Genomic DNA, 20,782 nt, shown 5'->3' on the forward strand with positions numbered 1-20,782 from the left:
TAAAGTCTCCACATCTGTATAAGTTCATATTTATGCTTTTTGACTTGCAGTACTTGCTTTTTCCATTCTATTTTCCTAATATGCTTCTTGTTATGCACCAAAACGCTGAGCCAAATTCCCTTCATGTGTAAACATATTTGGGAATAAAGACAACTCTGATTCTGATGTAATGTTTGGTATTACTCGGCAGAGGATGACGGTTATTGTTACCCATATAATACAGTAATTGAGCTCGATTGTTGGTTAGTGTGTGATTGTGTTGATTATACATTTGCATTGTTTGTGCACACATTTTCGTGCTTGTAAGACTTCCATATAATCAACCACATAATCACCACATCTGCAAGTTTCTCATTTGAAGTAGATAACACAATACATTCTGATTCAGACACACAGTGAAAAAGGGGGATCATTTCTCTGTGTCGTATGTTGAGTTACAGCATTTGTGTGGCATTTTTGACTGTATTCAATAGTCCGACTATTCCTTTTACTCAAAAGATCAATGCATCATTATTTACTGATATATTGTATGTTATCATCCTGAGGGCCACAGCGTACACAAGTGACCTTAAACTGACAGGAAAGTGTGGGAGAATATAATAAATGAAGTCAGTTATTTTTTCCAGATAATACTGTCAGCACAAGCATATTTCTTCACCGCCTTCATGGTGGACATCATTAATGAACGAGAAATTTAGAGAACTTCTTGAATATACAGTATCACTATATGATTCTGAAATCCAGCTGAATAAGAAAATATACCTTGAATGACAACTATTCCTTAATGGCTTGATGGCTAATGATATTTTGTATTGTGGTTTGGTGGTATTTTGCATATTATATGTGGGGAAAAAAAGGTGATAGTAAGGGTCTATTGTGGCAGGATTTGCATATCCTCTCCTCACAACCTCCAGGAACAAAATGCTCAAGTTTCAGGCACAACACACCTGCACAATGTCACTGAAATAGACACAAAACCTTTTTTTTTTCCAGCCCCAAGCAGCTCTGCTTAACGGCTCACTGATTTACCCTGACAGCTCATTAATTGAAACTGCTAGCTGTTGTTTATTTGTGCTGGTCAAAAGTTCACTCGCTCACAATATTTATGTTAGGAAAAAACTTCCACTGATTAAACGAGGTGCAGAGGGGTATTTGAGACAGCTGGCTCACCCAAAGCACAATGAGCTACAAAACACAGGAAAGTATGTGAAGAGATCCGGCTTCATTACAGCCTCTACACATCCATTAGCAAAGTACAGGCACCAGACCTGATCCTAAATATTAGGACCTGATTTTGTGAAATGTGTCATAACACTCTATTTCTCCATGCAACTGAAAGCAGCTGAAATTATACAGATTTTATTGAATGTTGCTCATCCCTGGAATCAATTTTTCACACATCATCACCTGGAGTTCAGTTTCCGGCTGTGGTACTGTACCTCTCTGGCTTTGTTCTGCGTCTGACATGTCAAAATCATTCCATCCAAGTGTTATACTGCAGATGCTGGTGACCTTACACTAGTAGATCCACTATGACAAGGTTAACATTGAGTGTCATGGTGTCACAATAAAACCCAGGGGCAAAGGCAGCAGGAACCATATCTCCTTGATTGGTTATGAAGTACTAACACCCGTTGGGATGTATTGCAAGACTGTTTTATGAGGGTGGAGGGCTTTGTGGCATGGAATAGTTTGTAAATTATGAGGCTGGGGTTGAGTTAGGACATGTAAGGCCTCATCAAGCATTCAGTGTGTGTTCTTGGAATGATGTCAATGGACTACATACAAAGTCACATACAAAATGTAAACACAATATATTTGTTGCTAAAAGACTATATTTAAATATGAATGTGTTTAACTTGCATCTTTACAGATGGAAAGAGGTTATTTTATTACTATTATTAATAATAATCTCACTGTCTGCTACCGACCAATTTTTTTTGAGGTGTGTGGACAAATCACCTTTGAACCATGCAGCATCTGAGAAATTGTGCTAATATTCAACATTATTAATTATATACGTGTACGTATGTATCAATATGGCTGTATGTATTAGCCAGACATGTCTGATCCACATTACAATTCAGAATTGATGTGTGTGTACGTGTGTGATGTTAGGTTGTTGTAGCCAACTTACTGTATTTGCATTCTGTAAATCAGTGGTCACTTACACCCCCCACCTCAAATCATCTCTTTTAATCCCTGTTTTTGAGATGGTAAGCACTTATTAAAGTAACATTTTGGGATCACAAGCCTTTGAGAACAGCTTTGTATAGACTTTAAGTCTCTACTGTAGGGATGAACACCATTGTTCTACAAGATAAATCTAAATTCATGTTGTAGTATACAGCTCTGCCTAACATGCCGGCCTATAACCCCACAGGATGTTCAACTGGGTTGAGATGCAGTGAATGTAAAGGCCATAGCATATGACTCACACCATTTTCATACTCCTCAAACCCTGTAGACCCTCTCGTGCCCTGTAAGGCAGCAGTTGCGGCCTTTATGTTTCTTCACGCACTTAACTTACATTCCTTCAATTTGTCACCCATGTGTAGGTTTGCCTGAGGCACAATGGAAGCAGCTAAAAAAGGACGGGCTGTGTTGAGCCATTTTCAAACTTTGCTTTAGCCCGTATCATAGGATGACTATATCTAACAACCGAAGAATCAGCCATACGGCAGCAAACTTATGGGTGTTCGCTGTTCACTCATATGATAAAAATGGGCTGTGGCTCTAGGAAAGTTGGAAGTCATGAAGAGGGCTTCTTCCATTAATAACACTAAATGCTATAACACATCATGCTAACTTACATGTATCACAAGGTTTTTTGAGGCGAGTAAAATTCTGCCATTAGTATAAAGGTTCCCAGGCTCACCTCTTAAAACTTCTCCTTTCTCTTGATGCAGAGATAACCACAACATTCAGAAACGCAATACTGTATGTGACAGGGACATCATTTCAACCTGAGATGTCAAATTTATTTGTTAGTATCTATATATTTATTCATTATAAACAATGAATGAATGAGTGAAAATGGGGCATAGTCCACAAATGGTGGTAAATGTGGCTATATGGTCGCAGTCTGGAGCCGCCATGAAGTGAATAGACACCAGGGAAGAATAAGATACAAGTCTGCATGTTTCATTTCTTCCAGACATCTCCCAACCAGTATAATACACAAATTAAATTGCTACCAACTTAGCCATTTCAAAAATACAGTTTTTGCTGACTTTACAGGATAAACATTCAATCGCTTGCCTACCCGTTACAGGAGCAGCACTGGGAGAGGCTGATGAAATACCATAATGATAGGCACTTCAGAAAATGTTTTTGCACATCTGTGTTTTTTCCTGACAACCGAATTATGCTCCACCATCTCCTGTAGCTTACAGTAACAGCTCGGCTGTGGACATATGCATGCGTTTCATCTGCTCACCTGCCCTTGACGGTGCTCTGCTTGAGGCTGCTGTCTGCTCGGCCTTTTGCCCCCAGGACTACGGGCTCCAGTACTACCACTTGGGGCTTGTCGAGGAAACACCAGCCATTGTGGACCCCGACATGAAGCCTCCTTTCCTGGATGACAACCATCTTCAATGTACCATCTGGTCCTGGCTGTTTCTGAAAATCAGTGAGAAGAAACTTGGATACTGCACACGAACTGCATAATAACACTACATACGTTTTGTTTGGGTTTTTTTTGGTTTTGGGCCAGGCTCCTTAATCACTATGAAGGAAAACCTTAGAGCTATAGCAAACAATGATGTTTACACAGAAGGCAAGACAGCTTTATTTATGTATTATTTTATAGTAGTGTGCTTCCACCACTTCACAGTTACGGTCTTTCCTGTTTTAACATGATAATACTCCTGTGCACAGAGACAGTTCCATGAATGGGTTTCCTGGTTTGGTGTGGGAGAACCTGACAGCCCTGCACAGTTATGTTGTACATCTTTCAAAGCACGAGGCAGATATTGTGGCATTCTTAAATGTCTTGAGGCTCATTAAATCACACACACACATACATACATAAATCTGCTAACGTTACGTGTTCAATGTAGCCTGCCTATAACAGTAACATTACATTTTTTTAACTGCTATGCTACCGTATATTTTTGGTTTGCAGTAGACCACTGCAATATGTACATGATGTCTGGACAGGACATTTGGTTGCTTTCAGTCTGAGGGGTTGGGGGAGTAAAAACTACTTCTTTTTAAAAGACTAGGTCAGCTGTTTGTCTGTCTTGTGCCCAGCTCCCTTAGTTTTCAGTTTAGCAGAGAGAAATTCAAGAATTAACAAAAATATAATTTTTCCCAGAACATGAAAATGCTGTTTAATGTTTAAATGATAAAGGTGGTGGTATTCTATATTTTTCTTTACTCAACACTCAGTGCAGTATTGCTTGTGGAGCTAAAGTCTAATAAATCCTATCCCTCTGTTCCATAAAGCTTGAAAACACTATGGAAATAAGAGGTGTTGTAATAACTTGCTATTACACTTAAAATAATTCCATTATATTTTATGGACACTATGGTTATGTTCTTTTTCTAAAACATATCATATGTGCCAATTAAGAAATGTTTAAAAGACAAGTCAGAGTGTAAACAGGCACTGGTGGAGACTGTGCTGCCACCAGTACTGCTGCTAATGCACAGCTGACTGACAACTGCTCAGTGATTGACTGTAAGCTCTCCGACCCCAAAGTGCAGAGTGACTCTGAGCTTCCCTGTCGCCCCACTCCTTCCCATTTGTTTAATTTCAATCTTTTGCCTCTCTCTGTCACATCTCTTACTCCCACTCTCCCTCTCGTTTCTTGTCATTCTCTCTTTTTGTCCCTCTGGCTGCTTAAAACCTTCTCTATATCCACCCACACCTTCTCAATCAAATTAGCATATCAATTCAGCTTTGGGTTTTTCTTTAAAAGCAGCAACAGCAGGAGCAGGAGCAGCCGTCCAGCCTGCCTGGCTACTGTACAGCCCACATACACCACAGCTCGCTGCCGCTCTCCTCATATTACAACTCTGCACTGACTGACTGCATCTCTCTCTCTGTCTGACTGTTTACTATCTACCCTCTTGTGATTGTTGCTCATTCTCTCACTTATAAGCAACGGCCGATATGTGCTCAGCAGTGTACCATATTTTTCTTTTGGTGATGGGAATGGAAGATTAGGCTGCCGTCTCTGTTTCCTCTTAAAAAAATATCTCCAGTAAAACCCCTCCTCTCAACTCAAGTACTATATTTTGTGGCAAGAGAGATCCATGTTTATACACAATAAAGCGATGCTAGTAACTCAGGAACAGCAGTTAGAGAAGTAAAAACAAAAGTTGAGTTGATACTCTTGTTGATATGACTGATACGTTTTCATAATGAACACCCACGATGCCTTGTTTGTGGGTCCAATGTGGTGTTTTTTGTGGAAGTTTACTTGCTATCTACCTATGGGAGGACGTGGTGACTCACTAATGCAATGCTCTATGTATAGTTTGTTTTGAATGGTGTCAGATCTCATTTGGCTTTGGGAGTGTTACATAACTGTCTTCCAGCTGGATCACATAGGCTAAGGCTCTGTTCAATTAACGTTTGCCATCTGAGTGCCAAGACTAAGATGCGCCCTCACAGAGGAGCGTACATCGCACGTTTCAATCTGGGACTCAGCCGCTTGCACAGTGCATGCACCGTGACAAGCAGCATAATTACTAATTACCAGAGAAAATGATGAAAAACATACATCAAATCCTTTTGTGCAGTTTACCGTTAAGGTGAGGTGCTGCAAGTAAAATGGGAAAATAGTAAACGACATCTATCTTGTTGACAAATTATGGTTTTAATATCAGGACACTTATTTACATATATAGAATATCTTACTTCTTTGTGTGATTGAATTTTCTTGTGATGGTGTGTATATAAAAGAGGCCTTGTTCTTGATTGCTCTGCACACAACCCCTGACTGACAACCTTCTGATTGCCTGGTTCGTAGATGTGGGTTGCTGCAGCAGTAACATTGTGGGAATTTGGTCCTACATTTCTGACACTGACAGAATTTTGACGTGTTGTTTGACAGGTAGTGTTTAGTTGAGAAAGCTCTGATTGGCTTGGCTGTTTCTTCAACCAAGGAAACAGGCGTCAATACGGAAAACACTAGACCTGTTTGAATAAATTAAAAAATGTCAGATTCGTGTCTAGAACCAGGCTACAAAGCTACAGTGGTACTTGTACTTTATCCCTGTTTTTATTTATTCATTATTTAATTTTAATGTGTACAAAATTAATGTATTTATCTTATTTTGTTAATCAAGCACCTTGGACACAGACATTTTCTCCTTGCTGATTGAAGTCCTATTTTACCTCATCTTATCTCATCTGAGATCATTTTTGGCTTGCTGCGTTTCATACAGCTGGTAAATTAATTAGCTCTGTCTTCTAAGCAAAACATTACATTGTCTTTAATTAAAGTTAGCCAACAAAATCAGGCTTTCGGCGAGTGGCAGCAAGTATGACAAGATATCTGTAAATAATTGCTTTCAATGACAACCCGATTCTAATAATGATTGTTACATTGCCTACACCGTCTGTCTGTTCTTGCCTTTTTCCTCCATTGCAGCCAGAGTTGGGGAAGATGACAAGAAAATGGCTTTGTCTCTTGTTGGACAGATCTGCCATGAAGTGTTTCAGAGTAAGAATAAAAGGAAGACAGAGAGAAAGTTGTTTATAAGAGAACATCAGTTACAGTGCTGCTTTCTGTTCTCTGCATCCCTCTTCTCACTCCCCTCCTCTGAGTTTCTCTTTCATTTATTTCATTGCTCTTTTTTCTCACTCTGTCAATTTCTCTCTCTACCTCTCTTGCTCGCAATACTCTTTCTTCTCCCTCTCGCTTCTGTCTGCTGCCGTCACAGATTTCTTTCTCCCTCGCCTGAAATATGAATATTTTAGAGCTAAGAAGCTTAAAGGGAACAATGAAATGGCCCCCAAGTTAAATTATACTCCATTTCCAGAGTCACAGAAGAGGGACTTTTCTGAGTGATGAGCGCACCGGTGCCACGTGGGTGTGTCTTTCTCTTTTTCACACACACATAAGCTTGTTGTCTCCTGGTTTTATGTCATATTTGTGATAGTCCCACAGATCTTGCTCCTAGAATTGCTAATCTAGGCAGCACCACTGTTACCAATCAACATGGTCCCTTCAGCGATCATAATGCACACTTGACACCCGGGTTAGAAACGGCTGAAGTTCTTGAGAGCTACCATGCTTAAATGCTGTTTGTATTATTAAAGGAAAGGGATGGAGGAAGCAGAATTAGATTCATTTGCATATTTTTGTGGGCAGTTTGTTTTAGCGCTTTGTTGACAGAGTAAACAAAAGCAGTGCATTGTGAGAAAAGAATTGTTGGTGGGTTTTTTGTCTCACAATTAGACAAGTCACCCCAGTGTGGGTGTCATAAAGCAAACATTCTGTTTAAGCATCCATCTCCATCCATTTGGAAAAACAACAATAAACTGAGAGAAAATGTATCAAGTCAGGTGCATCACTTTTATCTCATCTCTCATGGCCATTAGTCTGTAGTGCATCAAGAGCAAGCCAAAGCCGATTTTATATCTTGAAGGCTCAACAGAAATGTTTCTTAAACTACAAATCCCACAGTTCTAATATGTCTGCAGCCTCGTGGAAAAATAGCCACATTCCTTTGAAATCTGTGTTGGGGATAAAGTGTTCGCTAGTGAGTCAAAGATAACTGTGGTGGAAAAACACATCTTATCTGGGAGAGAAAAATCCTACAGAAAATACAGGCCATACGTTTCTGTGCAGGATTGTAGTGCATAATGTTTGCTGAGGAGGTTTGCAGTTTGATTCCAGTCCAGATGAATCGTATTAATTCAGACATATCTTTTCTTTTTTGGAGTGTGTGATTATATTTTTCCTTCAGTCATCTGAATTTCAGTCCAAAATAAAATGACAAAAACATCTCTGAAGTACAGAAGTGGAAGATTATTTCCTCACTTGAGTGTTCACACCTGAAAATTGCATTATCATTGTCAAATATCAACAAAAAAAGATTCTCTTCAGATTCAATTTGCCAGGCCAACTGCTGGGGGCGGAAGTGGGAGACAGAGGGGTGAGGATGAAATATTAGTAAGCAAAACCGATTTAGTTGGGGACACTAAAATGGAACTGCTCAGAAAGAAAGAAATCCATTTAGAACAAATTTTGAAATAACATCAGTTGGGACAGAAATGTAAAGCAAGCAGCAGCTGCCTCATTGTGCGGGTTTGAGGAAAATTAGTGGAGATTTTCAAAGCAGGATAAATTAGTTTCTGAAGGTTATTTCTTTGTGCTCAGAGGGCAGGAGATGAAGCGCGAGCAAGCTCTCCTTAATAGCTCCAACTGGGACATAAGAAGCTCAAGACAGCAAATGGGTCTTGACCCTTTAATCGCCAAATGGGGACTTCATAAATGGTCATGACAGGGCTTAGTGGCACTGATCAATAACAGGGTCAGAAGTCCCAATACGGGCTTCATAGACCTATTTCATACTACCAGTATTGTAATATTGGATGCTGTTCACATCAGACACCAAAGAGCATCTTCAAACAGAGACCGTGGTTACAACAGTTTTGGGCTTTGGATAGTTGGTCAGACAGAACAATCAGAAGATGATCATGAACATTCAAGTCACTGTAGACACCAGCAAAGTGGGATGATTTTCAGTATTTTCAAACATCTTTTTTTGTAATTCACTTTTTATTGCTTTTTACAAGAGGCAGTCAGCTTAGTAACAAGTTAGCCATTAAATATTATGGTCATGTAGGGATCCTATATTTTCAGAAATACCTAGTGTCTGTTGTTGAATCAAAAAATCAATTGTTCATAATTGGGTATTTTGCTCATTTCACACAAACAGTCATTTAAAAGGAGGATTTTTCTTTATTTTAGAGTCTGCAAATCGTTTGGCCTTCTATCACATCTCCAGCATATATCGGATTCCCATAGTTGAAGATTTGACGTCATACATGAGATCCAATAGCTTATTGCTTAAACGTGGGAGAAAACGGCTTTCAGTCTCTCCCAAAAGTCAGTGTGCTCTCACTTGTACACACAAAAGACAGTGATAGTGGTGTAATGAATATATAAGAGAGCTTGAAAAAGAAGTTCAAACCCTACTCACTCATAACTGGCCTATCTCCGCATGATGTTTTGTCACCTTCACAAAGTTATAGAAACTGTTGGTACTGAGCCTCAGCCCGAAGGGATTTCAGAAGCTATTATATCTTCCGACAAAGCACTTTGGTTGGAGTTTACTCACTGACGCCCTAAGGCTGTAAACAAAATCACTCTCTATTTGCTACCTGGTACTTTATATGTACTTTCTGACATTTTATTTGAGTGTTTCACTCTCACTGTGATATTTATGCACATACTCAAATATACCAAAAACAGAAGCAGGAGAAGGAGTAAAGAGCTTCTTAGTAAGCTCTCCAATGAAACCCATTCCTATAGATGCTTTTCCAATTCTTTATAGTCAAGAAAATTAACTCACAGCGTGCATGTAAGTATGGCGACTAAATAAATTCAATTGCACTTGTTGGGACCAAAATTGAATAACATACCTATTATGTGTCACCATCATCTCACTGAAAGGAAAATGTCTTTATATTCATGTGAGCGGATGATGACCAAGCTGCCAAAGCAGACTTCAGCTGAAATATATAATCAGCAAAACAACTTAAATGATTCCATGACTCATAGGATAATTACATCTTTTTTACTTATCTTGACAATATAATTAATAGTGTCCCTTCTCATTTCTGATTACCCACATTATCTCACATTATATTTGATTATCTGTTTGCCCAGCCTTATGTAGCTGTGAGTATATGTGAGTGTGCAGTGTATGTGTGCATGCACTTGTGTGTCTGATGCCAGTTTACAAAGCAGCCCACTTGTGTTTTGCTCAAAGAAATCGAAATGCATAACAACAACAATTACTCCTTAAGTTATTAGAACATTAATCGCAATAAAACGTAGAAATGCTTCAGCAGAGTCAGGCTTCACCTGTCTGATAACAGGGTGTTATTACACAGAATTTTGCAGGTGCCAACTTCACTATGTGCCAGCAACAAGTACTATCAAAGCCTCAGACCTCAGCTGTAAAACATGCTTTGAATATATATACGCACTGTATTCATCACAGGCCAGTGTATGATCAGAGGTGATCTTTGTCACGGTTATTGACTGCACAAGAATTGTTTGTGTCTAGAAATATCTAATTATATTCAAATCTGACCACTTTTCAGTCCTTGACAAATGCAACTGAAAAAAGCAGGACTAACAGCCATAAAGGACTTGCTATAATGAATTTTAAAAATTGTGCTTTTGCAAAGTAGATGTTTTTTGTCTGATATCATTTGTACATACTTTTTTTATGTGTATATCTCTGCCCACTAGTTTATTATTTATTGTTTTATTGATGTTCTATTTCTGCTGTTCTGTTTTACTTTTGCTTACTTGCTGCTGTAACATATTTTATCTTATCTTATCTTATCTTAAAAGCGAATCAATGTGTAGGTTATTGTAAAAGGTAATAACTCCGCAGACAGAAACTGTCATCTCAAGGGGTGTGTGTGAGAGAGGAAGAGTAAGAGAGTGTGAGAGAGAGAAAGCAGGTGAAATTATGTCACACATGATTTTGGTATAAGCCAATTACCAAGTGAGTTACTCAACTCTGGCATGTTTCTCTTACCTTTGGAAACCAGAAAACGAAACTAAAATGGACTTATAAGCCTTTGTGGCTATGACAAGTTGTGAACTTAGTCTCCATGTTTTAACCAATGATAACACACCAGTCAGGACATCTGCATCAATGTCAAGACAGACATGTGTATGCGTGTGTGTGTGTGTGTTTGTGTGTGTGCGTATGCGCTGCTACCCACACAGTGGATGTTAGCTTCCCCATATTGAGGGTGAGTCATCCATGGCAAGAAACAGTGGCAGCATCATTAGCATGCCGCTCTCATCCTCCCACTCCCCTACTCCTTAACAGATTTTAACTGGCACAGCGCTTCCACTGATAAATCACTGTTGCCCTACTGCTGAAAAACTCCCATAATTCATAACCAAAAATATTAAGGCAAACACATACTCAGAGTGCTACCTCCCTATTTCCCATCCTATTTCACACCTCTTGTCCTCAAGCATGGCATATTTCAAGTCACGTTCATCCACTGTACGTATTACACCACTATCAGCACATTACTGATTCCACTTGGACAGAAACCCTTAATGCTGGTGCAGTCCAAGTATGAGTACCAACCAACACAACCATGCAACATCAAACCCTTAAAGAATGAGGTTAGTATTGTTATATATTTTGCCTTTTGTTAACAAATTATATAAGAAGATACTAATAATAAAGATAATAATGGATTAACCAATTTCCTAATGTTTTACAACGTACTACTCGGTCCATATGTTCCTACTGAGGGATGTATGTTCCTACCTAAGTGTCACTTGTGTCCTCAGTAGGAACATATGGACCGACATATCAATAGGATCAATTTATTGTTGGTTTTGGTCTTTCTATGGAATTAGTTGACAAATTACAAAAAAAAGAAAAAGCAAGAACAGAATATCACCAGCAGTATCCTTTAACCTTCGGACAACTACTGAGCTGACGCTTCATAAACAATATCTATCTCAGTCTGGTCACAAATCATCATATCTTCAGAAAGCCACAGACATGAGACAGCACTATTCTAAAAATGATTAAAGATCCAGTGGAAACATTTGTTTAGTCAGAAAATGCCAGTATATAATTTAGCTTCTCCAGTTTGTTAGAAATGCTTTAGTTGCATTTGTGCTTGGTTCAGCTAACTGTGAGTAGTTTAATGAGGTGCTCTGAACTTCACCTAACTAGGTAAGTTAACCATGGTAGTTTATTTAATGAATGATGTCATACAAGGTTGTGACTTTCACTAAATAATATTATATTCGGTCCCCAGAAAATATTACTAGTAGTGCTTTAATATGGGAACACATTGTTATCATTCCTTTTGTTTAATATTACATTAACAAAAAAGCCAGTGTACATTGAGCAAGACCATCATTTTTAAATGTTATTGTGGAAAATAATTACTGGTGATCGTCATCAGCATCACTGACAGTCCATGTTGCAGGCCTGATAATGTCAATCAATGAATAACTCTTGACTTTGTCTCTTGAATTTCTCTGTGTGGAATCAGTGTCGTTTTCCTTATTATACTAAGTTGATAGTTAAAAGAGCAATACAACAGGGTCAAGTAAAATGTCTACACAATAACAACAGTTACATTTGGGTTAACATGACCATAACTTGCCTTTTGTTAAACAATGCCATGCCACCGGGATCTGTGATTATGCACTAGACTTTTAAACACCCTTGAAACACAGAGGAATCAGAAACACTTTATCGTACACTATGGCATTTAGACATGGCACACATATACATGACATTTGCCCTGATAAAAGGTGCAGTAACAACCAAAAGATTTCCAATAATATGAAAGTTATAACAGTTTAGATCTCACTAGCGTTTGACGCAGTTCCATGTTTGTGTATCTGACAGTATTTGTAAGTGTCTACTGGAGGCGACTTTTGCTGAATTTGGACAGGTTCCCCATATAAATTACTTCATCAGAGGAAAAAGAGAAAAAAGCAGTGACTCTAAGACTTCTATGAATCTACCTTTCCTCATTCAACCGCTGCATATTTTGTCTTGTCTGTTTTAACCAGTCACAGTCTATTTCGTCTAATCACTGGGTCGTCCATCATTACGAAGACCTGCATTTCATGAATATTTGATGTGAGCCAAGTGCATTAAACCCCATTCCTTTGCACTGCATCGCTTACAGTGGTTACAGGCCTAATTATGATAAGAAGAAGGCACTCAGCTTGCACATTCGGAGGTGCAGCCAAACACCGCATCCTTAGAGAACAATGTGAAAGACGCCTCCTATTTCGGAAATGTTCAACCTCCTTTGTCTTTTTTATAGTACGTCCACAGGGGCAGTCCTACTTTGAGTGAGTTTTCTTCTTTTAGGACAAATGAAAACTTCCTGGAGCTTTGTTGCTCCTTCTCCATTCATTAAATCAGCCCACGGCATTTTGTTCTGCCTGCGGCGTGGCATCGGTCCTCGCCTGCTCCTCTCCTCCTTTTCATCGTCTTCTGTTCTCCAAAGTATTTTGATCACAAGCCAAGATGTTACATAATTTCTGACAAGATCTCAGGCCCTTTCATCAAGAGTGATAGATTCTGTTGAAGATGTAGGTGAACGGTTGCTACGGGTCATTTGAGGTGATATAGCCTCTGGCTTCACTCAAACTTGGGGATTGCACACATTTTCAAGCAACCCGGAAGATGAATAGTGTTTTTAACATCAGGTCAGAATGTGTTTGGAGAGGTTCAAGACCACAGTTCAAATTAGCCTAGCGCTCATTAAAGCATGCCATGAAAGTAGATATAGTAGTTCACATGAAAAGAACATCAACTAGGGCACTGGCTGTGTAATATATGGGAAAGTGGACTGTAAAAAGAAGCCACACTGTGTGATAGTTTGTCGAGCTAAAAATAGCAATACTTATGGGGAGATTATGTGAAGACTGTATGTCAGACTAGCAGCCAGCATAAAGGATTCGTCTCATGCTGCACTGTACATTCCAACCCATTCCTCTTCATTTTCGTCACTCCATTTCTGCTTCGATACCAATTTAAGCACAGACACGCTGGCAAAGAGTCACAAATGCACACACATACACACTATCACTCACACAATGGTATAACTGAGTTGGCGGGTGAGGTGTCAGCATCACTTCAGAGACAGCTTGATGACAATCCAACTGGAGTCACACTTTTAAAGGTCACACAGATCACACACACTCTTTTTCTTTCTCTGTCTGTCTCTCTTTCTCACAAACACACACACGCGCGCACACACACACACACAAACACATTTTAATTAAAAGCTGCAATCAAGCTGACTTCTGCATGTATTAGCACCTCTCGCAGACATGAGAATGTCATCATACCACTGAAGTTATAAAAGTCTGGAACATTCAACTAATCTGCGCAACTTAGGCTGGTTGTGAAGATCTTCAAAGAACATCTGACAAATGAGAAAAAAAAAAAACTGTGATGCTAAAATGAGAAAATTATTCATGCTAACATAACACTTACCTCACAGTGGAAAAGGAGGGTTTAATTAGATATGGTGTCAGGTATTATATGTAATGAGCATGGGTGCAGTCACAACCCACTGCTACTACTTAGAGTATTTACCAAAGTGCATGTCCAAACAATCCAAACTTTATACATGTGGATGTCAATAGAAATAACTATTGTGTTAAGCTTTCAATTAACTAGTCGATCTACATTCCAAACTTCGCCTGTCGTCATGGTTTCTGGGTAGTGACTAAAAGAATTCAATTGCAGATACACATCCCACCTAGACCGAGAAAGCATTAGGCTCCTCTGGGAAGAGATTAGCCTGCTAAGAGTGTGATCCAGACCCAGGAAAGGCAGCGGATATGGATGGCTGAATGGATAGGATAGGACTTAACTTTTTCTTTTTTCATGAGGCATACACAGGCATAAAGGTGATGAGGCTTCCTTTGAGCACCAAAATGTGTCTAGTACCACCCTCCAAATTCATCAGTGTGTGTCATCATGGCAAAATGTGGTCCTGAAGACATCTATTGTAGTAGGGGTATTTTGTGTTTCTATGTCTGTGTGTTTATATGCTATATTTTGTCAATATGATAGCATCACAACCATGCAAAATACAATCGAACGATCATCGCCCTGAGGAGGTTTGTGGCTCTGGGAATTTAAAATGTGCCATGGTAAATTTAATGGCAACCTGCCTATTAAATTAGGATTTTTGTGATGTGTCCATTTATTAATAAATGCATTCATTCCCCTTTCTCCCCTCCTTCTTTTTATGGTCACATAATCTGCAATGGGCCCTTCCAGAGACTCTAATATTGCTGCTCACTGCACTGGTGCTTGGTAGCACGGAAAGTCAGGGAAGGCTGATTCTCCGTAAAGCCTTCCTTTAAATATAACTACATTTAAATAAGCTTGCAAGTCGTAATTAACTGGCTTCCCCTCAAGGGTGTGTGGGCAGTTCTGACAGGGAAGTAAAGTTGGACCCATGAAAGGATAGTGCCCTCCCATAAGCGTCTGAGGGTGGCCCAAGACCAGGTCAACATTACACTCGTTAATATATTAAAGGGAACAGAAGAAAAAAGAAAAGACAAGGTGCATCAGCGTGTCTAAACCAGCCGCTAAACTGAGCATCCTCATTTTTAATTCTCCCATTTTATGCAATCATGTATGCACTCTCATTTAGCTAGTAGTGTTATGGAGCTGTTTTCCTATGAGCACGTCCTCGTTTTTGTTAATTACCGGACTGCACATACAAGGCCCATTCGGGTGACATAATACATCGTCCTGCCAATGGTGTCACACTATTCCACCGATTGACAGGTGGAGTTAATATGCCAAGCTATCCAGCCATGTGCCAACACAGGCAGGGAAGAAGAAAACTACAAGATTTTTAAACAATGCTGAATTTAAAACAATTGGATTTAAAACCTGGCTTTGCAAATGTTTTATTAGGAAGGAAATGAACTCAACATGTTTGCTAAACCTCAAGGATACACACGTGTTTTGGGGAGTAAAATTGAATATAAATATCACTTTTCTTTGTTAACAAGAAAACTTCAGAGGTCACCTTTATTTTATTTAAGCCACTGCACATGAATGCAGCTAAAATCCTAACTTATAGCTGATTAGAGCCGTACAGCATCTTTGTTTTGTTGATAATCATTCACAGCGTTGTCCAGCAGACAGATATTATCCCATTTAAGCAGTACCCCAACGTGTTTACTGACATTTAAATGCAGATAATGTACCAAACTGCCCTGTGTCGAATGTGTGGTTATATATCTCATCTGGCCTGGGAACGCCTTGGGATCCCCCAGGAGGAGCTGGAAAGCACTGCTCGGGAGAAAAAGGCTGAAATGCCCTGCTTGACCTGTCGCCACCGCGATCTGACCCCGCATAAGCGGAAAATAATGGATGGATGGATAACTGCAAAACTTTGAAACATGGCATTTATCAAAATAAACACCAAGGCCTCCTTCTGTTCCGTTAAAACAAGTTAGGTTTTAATGCACTTAGTATATATTTACAAGGTAGAGGCATTCCTGCCTACCATTTGCTCAACTTAATAGGCTCTAAACACTCCCTCGATCCCTGGTGATTGAGTTTGAGGATCTAGCCCAGCAGTATCAAAGAGTAGCGAGAAAGAGATATGGAGTGACAGTGTTGTCATATCAATTCTCATCCGCACCGAAGACACATCTCACTTAGGCTGAAGTGAACAGATAGGGCCTGTGCAAAGCCACTGTACAAATAATTGCTAGTCCATAGTTGCACCTGTCAAATACGGTTAACCATCTGGGTTTCTGTAGACAAGAAAAAAGGGGAGAGAATAGATAAGCTCCATTTAGTTTAGGAGGTGATGTGCCTTAAATTGCAGTGGCAGCTGTAAAAGGGCTTGTGCTTGCACACTAAAGAAACGGAAAGTGAGATAAAGGAAAGCATCGGGCTGGAGAAAATAATCTTGGCAGACGTGTGTCAAGGCCATCGTGGCCATCTTTAATTTGAGGGGTGAAGTGAACTGTTACCTCAGAAGAATGAAATCTTATCTGGACTGCATATGTGAATTTAAATCACAAAACTATAAGGTGCCTTGTTTTTCCCATGTAAGCACAGCATATACATTTAAAAAGGATGTAAGATGATGAGGAGACATATTTTCTCTTCGCAATTTTTCCCTTCAAGCAATTCAAATGCCCAAACTCTAGACCCACTGAATGAGATTATGGTTTAAAGGACGATCAGACCTGGTTGCACACCTCCCTCATGAACACTGTCGTTACTACATTACTGTCTCCAATGTGCTATCAAGGCTGTGTGTGTGTTATTGAAGTCTGGCCTTACAGTGTTATGGCAGTCAGCATTGATCAGCTGCAGCAGCTGGCTCTCAAACTTCTCCAGGGATGGCTGGAGGGAGATGGTCAGCCTGTTCAGAGTGAAGGGCAGCATTTTGAGCAGCTGAGGCCTCAGTAGAGCATCTCCTGGTGACAGTACAAACATAGCATTAACGTATAAACATGACATGTCATTTACATGATTATTTCATCTTTACAGCACTTCTGGGTCTGAAATGTTCCTCTGGTTTGTTACTTTTTTTAAGCTCAGGAAAAGTTTGTTTTGTTGGTGTTGCTTTGGAGGATAAACAACTGAGAACCACTATCTAGTGAAACAAATGTGTGAGACATATTTCAGGATACTCAAATTTGTGACCCATTTGCAAAGTTTGACGATATTCTCCATCTTCCCCAAAAAATTTATCATGGCATGCCAGAAGTTCTATAAACCTAAAAGATAGAGGTCAAGTGGAAAATATGGTTTGATATAGTGTTACAACCATGCTGATTCTACTTTAGTGTGTGTGTGCGTGTGCGTGTGTGTGTGTGTGTGCGTGTGTGTTAGTGGTGTCAACTCAGTGCCAAAGAAACACTGTAAAGCTGTTTCATGGCAGCTTTACTCTGGACTCCAGTGTTGCACTGTGTATCAACCTTAACCTTCACTTTTGTTTTGCTGTATGGTTTAGATGGTCAGCCAGTCCACCACTGACTGATATTTGGTGAGGGAAATGTCTTGACAACTGTTGGAAGGATTACTTTTCAATCTGGTGAACTCTGGTGTTCCTCTGACTTTTAATTTACCTGATACGTTGCTTCATCTACTGCAGTTTGGGTTTCTTCACGATGAGAAATACAGCCTCACAGATGTACTAATGTGGCTGCAAACTGCACAGTATTTACTAGACTACAAACCTAAATAAGCCCATAAATGAGTTGATCTGTTTTTAAGAAAGTGCCACTTAATAAGATCTGATGTCGAGCTGTTTTGACAGTTTACACTATAAATATATAGCCTGATGCTTTCAACTTGGGAAAAACATCAGTTGCTGAATGACTTTTGGTCAAACTTTGCAGTGACTTGTGCAGTAGTGCCATTAAGAGAACTCAGACAGTTTCCTCATGGGATCAAACATGCAATTTTCAGCTGTGCTGCTTTTCTTTCATTATACTGATGCAAAAACCTCCTTTAGTAAATTAGAACCTAAAAAAGGATAAGTAAGTGGACCTTACCAAGTGTTAGTAAGTACCTCCCTCAGTTTTGCAACTCAACACCTCATTTTGGGTTAAATATGGCCACTTCACGTAATCAAAAAATCTATTCAAAACCCATCTAATGATCACTGACCCTCAGATTATTTTTCCAGCATCCCTCCATTTTCACTCCAAACTGTCTAAACCAAATATGATCCAGCCATTAAAAGCTGTTACAGTCTCCAACCTTCAATGACAGCCAAGATGGTGCTTCAGAGCTAGTTTGCTAGTGCTAGTTTAACAAGGCTTTAGCAGAGGCAGTGCAAGCAGTGGAATTTGAAACAGGGGATGTGAATGGGTGGCAGGGACGGTGAAAATTTGCAACACTGTAAACTACTTAAGTACAGCTACATACCAAAATCATAAAATGCACTCTGCCAAGCTTTCAAACATGTATTGTCATATGTCATGCTCCCTCATTCAGATATCCATGAGATAGATGAAGAAACGCTCCCCTTTCTGACAGCAAATGTTTACACTGTCAAATCTGAATCTTTGACTATGATTATGTATCTTTGTACGTTTTAGTTTCACCTTTCTTCAGAGTCTTGGTGTTAGGAAAGCGTTTAGCTGACTGCCAAGTTATACACAGCACATATAGCGAGGGCAGCACAATATATTTGATTGGAATGTTTCTGAGGGACAGCAGCTCCATCTAAATGACTGCGCAATTGATTTGTAGTAAACTGCCTAATGCCAATCATTGGATTATTAATACCAGTAGAGAGAGATACCAGAGCTTATGTCAAACAATCTAACAAAAAACATTTTCATCTGGACTATTGGCGTAAATTGAATCAGAGTTGATTGAAGGAAGTATCTCAGTCAGTGGATGAAGCAGGGGAGGCTGTGAAGTCCACAATCACCCCTTTCAGACACAACAAAGAGAAAATAGCCAGTGTGATTGTAATCTTTTAGAGAGTAATGTAGCCATCAAGTGTTTCATTGCTGGCCTTGTCTCTGGAGCGCAGAGTTGGTCTGTTCTGAATGCGGCGTGAATATCAAACTAGTGGCTGTGGTCTTAAAAGGCAGCTTAGGTCTCTGCTGCTCACAGCCCCAGAACATGAAGAGGATTAGCTGGCTACCATACCTCCCACTGACTCCCAATGATTATAGTTCTGCACTGTCAGACTTCATTACATTCCCCCTTAGAAACTCACTTTCTAAGTACTGCAGACATCTCAACTTCTGATGGAACTAGTTTCCAGAAAAAGCCACTGTTAAGTGCCATCATGAAAGTTATTTTAACAGCTTTTTATTTTGAGAAAGACAAGTGAGTAGCTGCTGAAGTATGTTACCTGATATGTGATATATTGTATAATCAAGTTTGAGTTTAGGAGACCTCTCTGTTTACTTTGTTAACTGTTTGTTGAAATGCTTTTGACAGTTGAAATGGGGATTACATGTGTCCCAAGTACAGTATGTGGTCCAAGAATCAAAGCAGCTCCACTATTGATTACTGAATCTCATATAATTCTTTAAAGAGCTGCACATCAGTGCACAGTAAACACAGACTTCAGATGGGAACAGACACCACATATGACTGTTTCCACCAAAATAGCTTTTGTGGTAGAAAATGGTAGAACATTTTGAAAGAGACATGGGCAGCATAGACTGTATGTCTGCAGGGAGCAAACTTCACAGGTGTGAGGTAAACTTCAGGTGAGCTGTGACTCAAGTTTGAAACCCAGACCACAGGAGTTCTAAAATAATTACCACTTGAGGCACAACACACTGTTTTTCCTTTTGATTGCCATTTTTTTGCCATTTTTGCTTCCTAATTTTGGTCAGTTTTTTATTAGTATTTCACACGCATGTGATGTCAATAATCCTGATTCCAGTCATCAAATGTGTTTAAAGTAATTGAAATGAGAATAACAGGGCCACCACCTGATCAGAATTCAAACAATGTGAATTTCTAAACACAGTATGATTTTATCGACCGGCTGTCAACACCAAGTGACTCACACATTTTCATGTTTTGTGAGTTTTCCATCTCATCCTGATTAGTTATCTATCCATTTTTACATTGGTCTAGAGACGACTACTGAATATGGATTGACATCCAGCAAAGCAGCATTAGTTTTCTAATCTTTTCAACTGAGGCCAATGAAGTAACTGGGAGTCAAAGACCTTTAAACATCTTAAATAGCTGATCTGATCTGTTGTAGGGAACATATTACTCATAGTACCGTTTCACCATACACCTTCCCAGTGAGGTGAAGTTTACCTGTTGGAGAAGCTGCAAGCCCGGGGATGTTCTCATCTCCTGATACAAGGACATTCTCTGGGAGGAGGTGCATCACAGAAACCAGTGGGAGGTGGTTTTTTATCGTACAGTCGAAATGAGCTCCATCAATAGTCTTCAGGAGACTGCTGTCTGCGAAAAAAAGACATAACAAATTTGTGTAGAGTTGTTTTACAATTTCATATGCATTTCATGACAAACAGGCAAACTGCTACTCTGAATATCAATGAGTTAGATATGCCATTCCACCCCA

The 20,782-nt window shown here is 39.5% G+C and overlaps 1 protein-coding gene across 1 annotated transcript in view; it reads right to left on the reverse strand.

Moving 5' to 3' along the window:
* The window catches only part of nphp4 (nephronophthisis 4), a 153,849-nt gene that overhangs the window by 99,557 nt on the left and 33,510 nt on the right, over positions 1-20,782 (reverse strand). Inside the window, exons 5-7 of the mRNA XM_070840057.1 lie at positions 20,512-20,661; positions 17,041-17,177; positions 3,440-3,621 (exon numbers count right to left, since the gene is read on the reverse strand). Coding sequence (XP_070696158.1) covers positions 3,440-3,621; positions 17,041-17,177; positions 20,512-20,661 — 469 coding nt within the window. The remainder of the gene's footprint in view (positions 1-3,439; positions 3,622-17,040; positions 17,178-20,511; positions 20,662-20,782) is intronic.

This window comes from Pempheris klunzingeri, chromosome 11 (assembly GCF_042242105.1).
Source record: "Pempheris klunzingeri isolate RE-2024b chromosome 11, fPemKlu1.hap1, whole genome shotgun sequence".
Classification (NCBI taxonomy): domain Eukaryota; kingdom Metazoa; phylum Chordata; class Actinopteri; order Acropomatiformes; family Pempheridae; genus Pempheris; species Pempheris klunzingeri.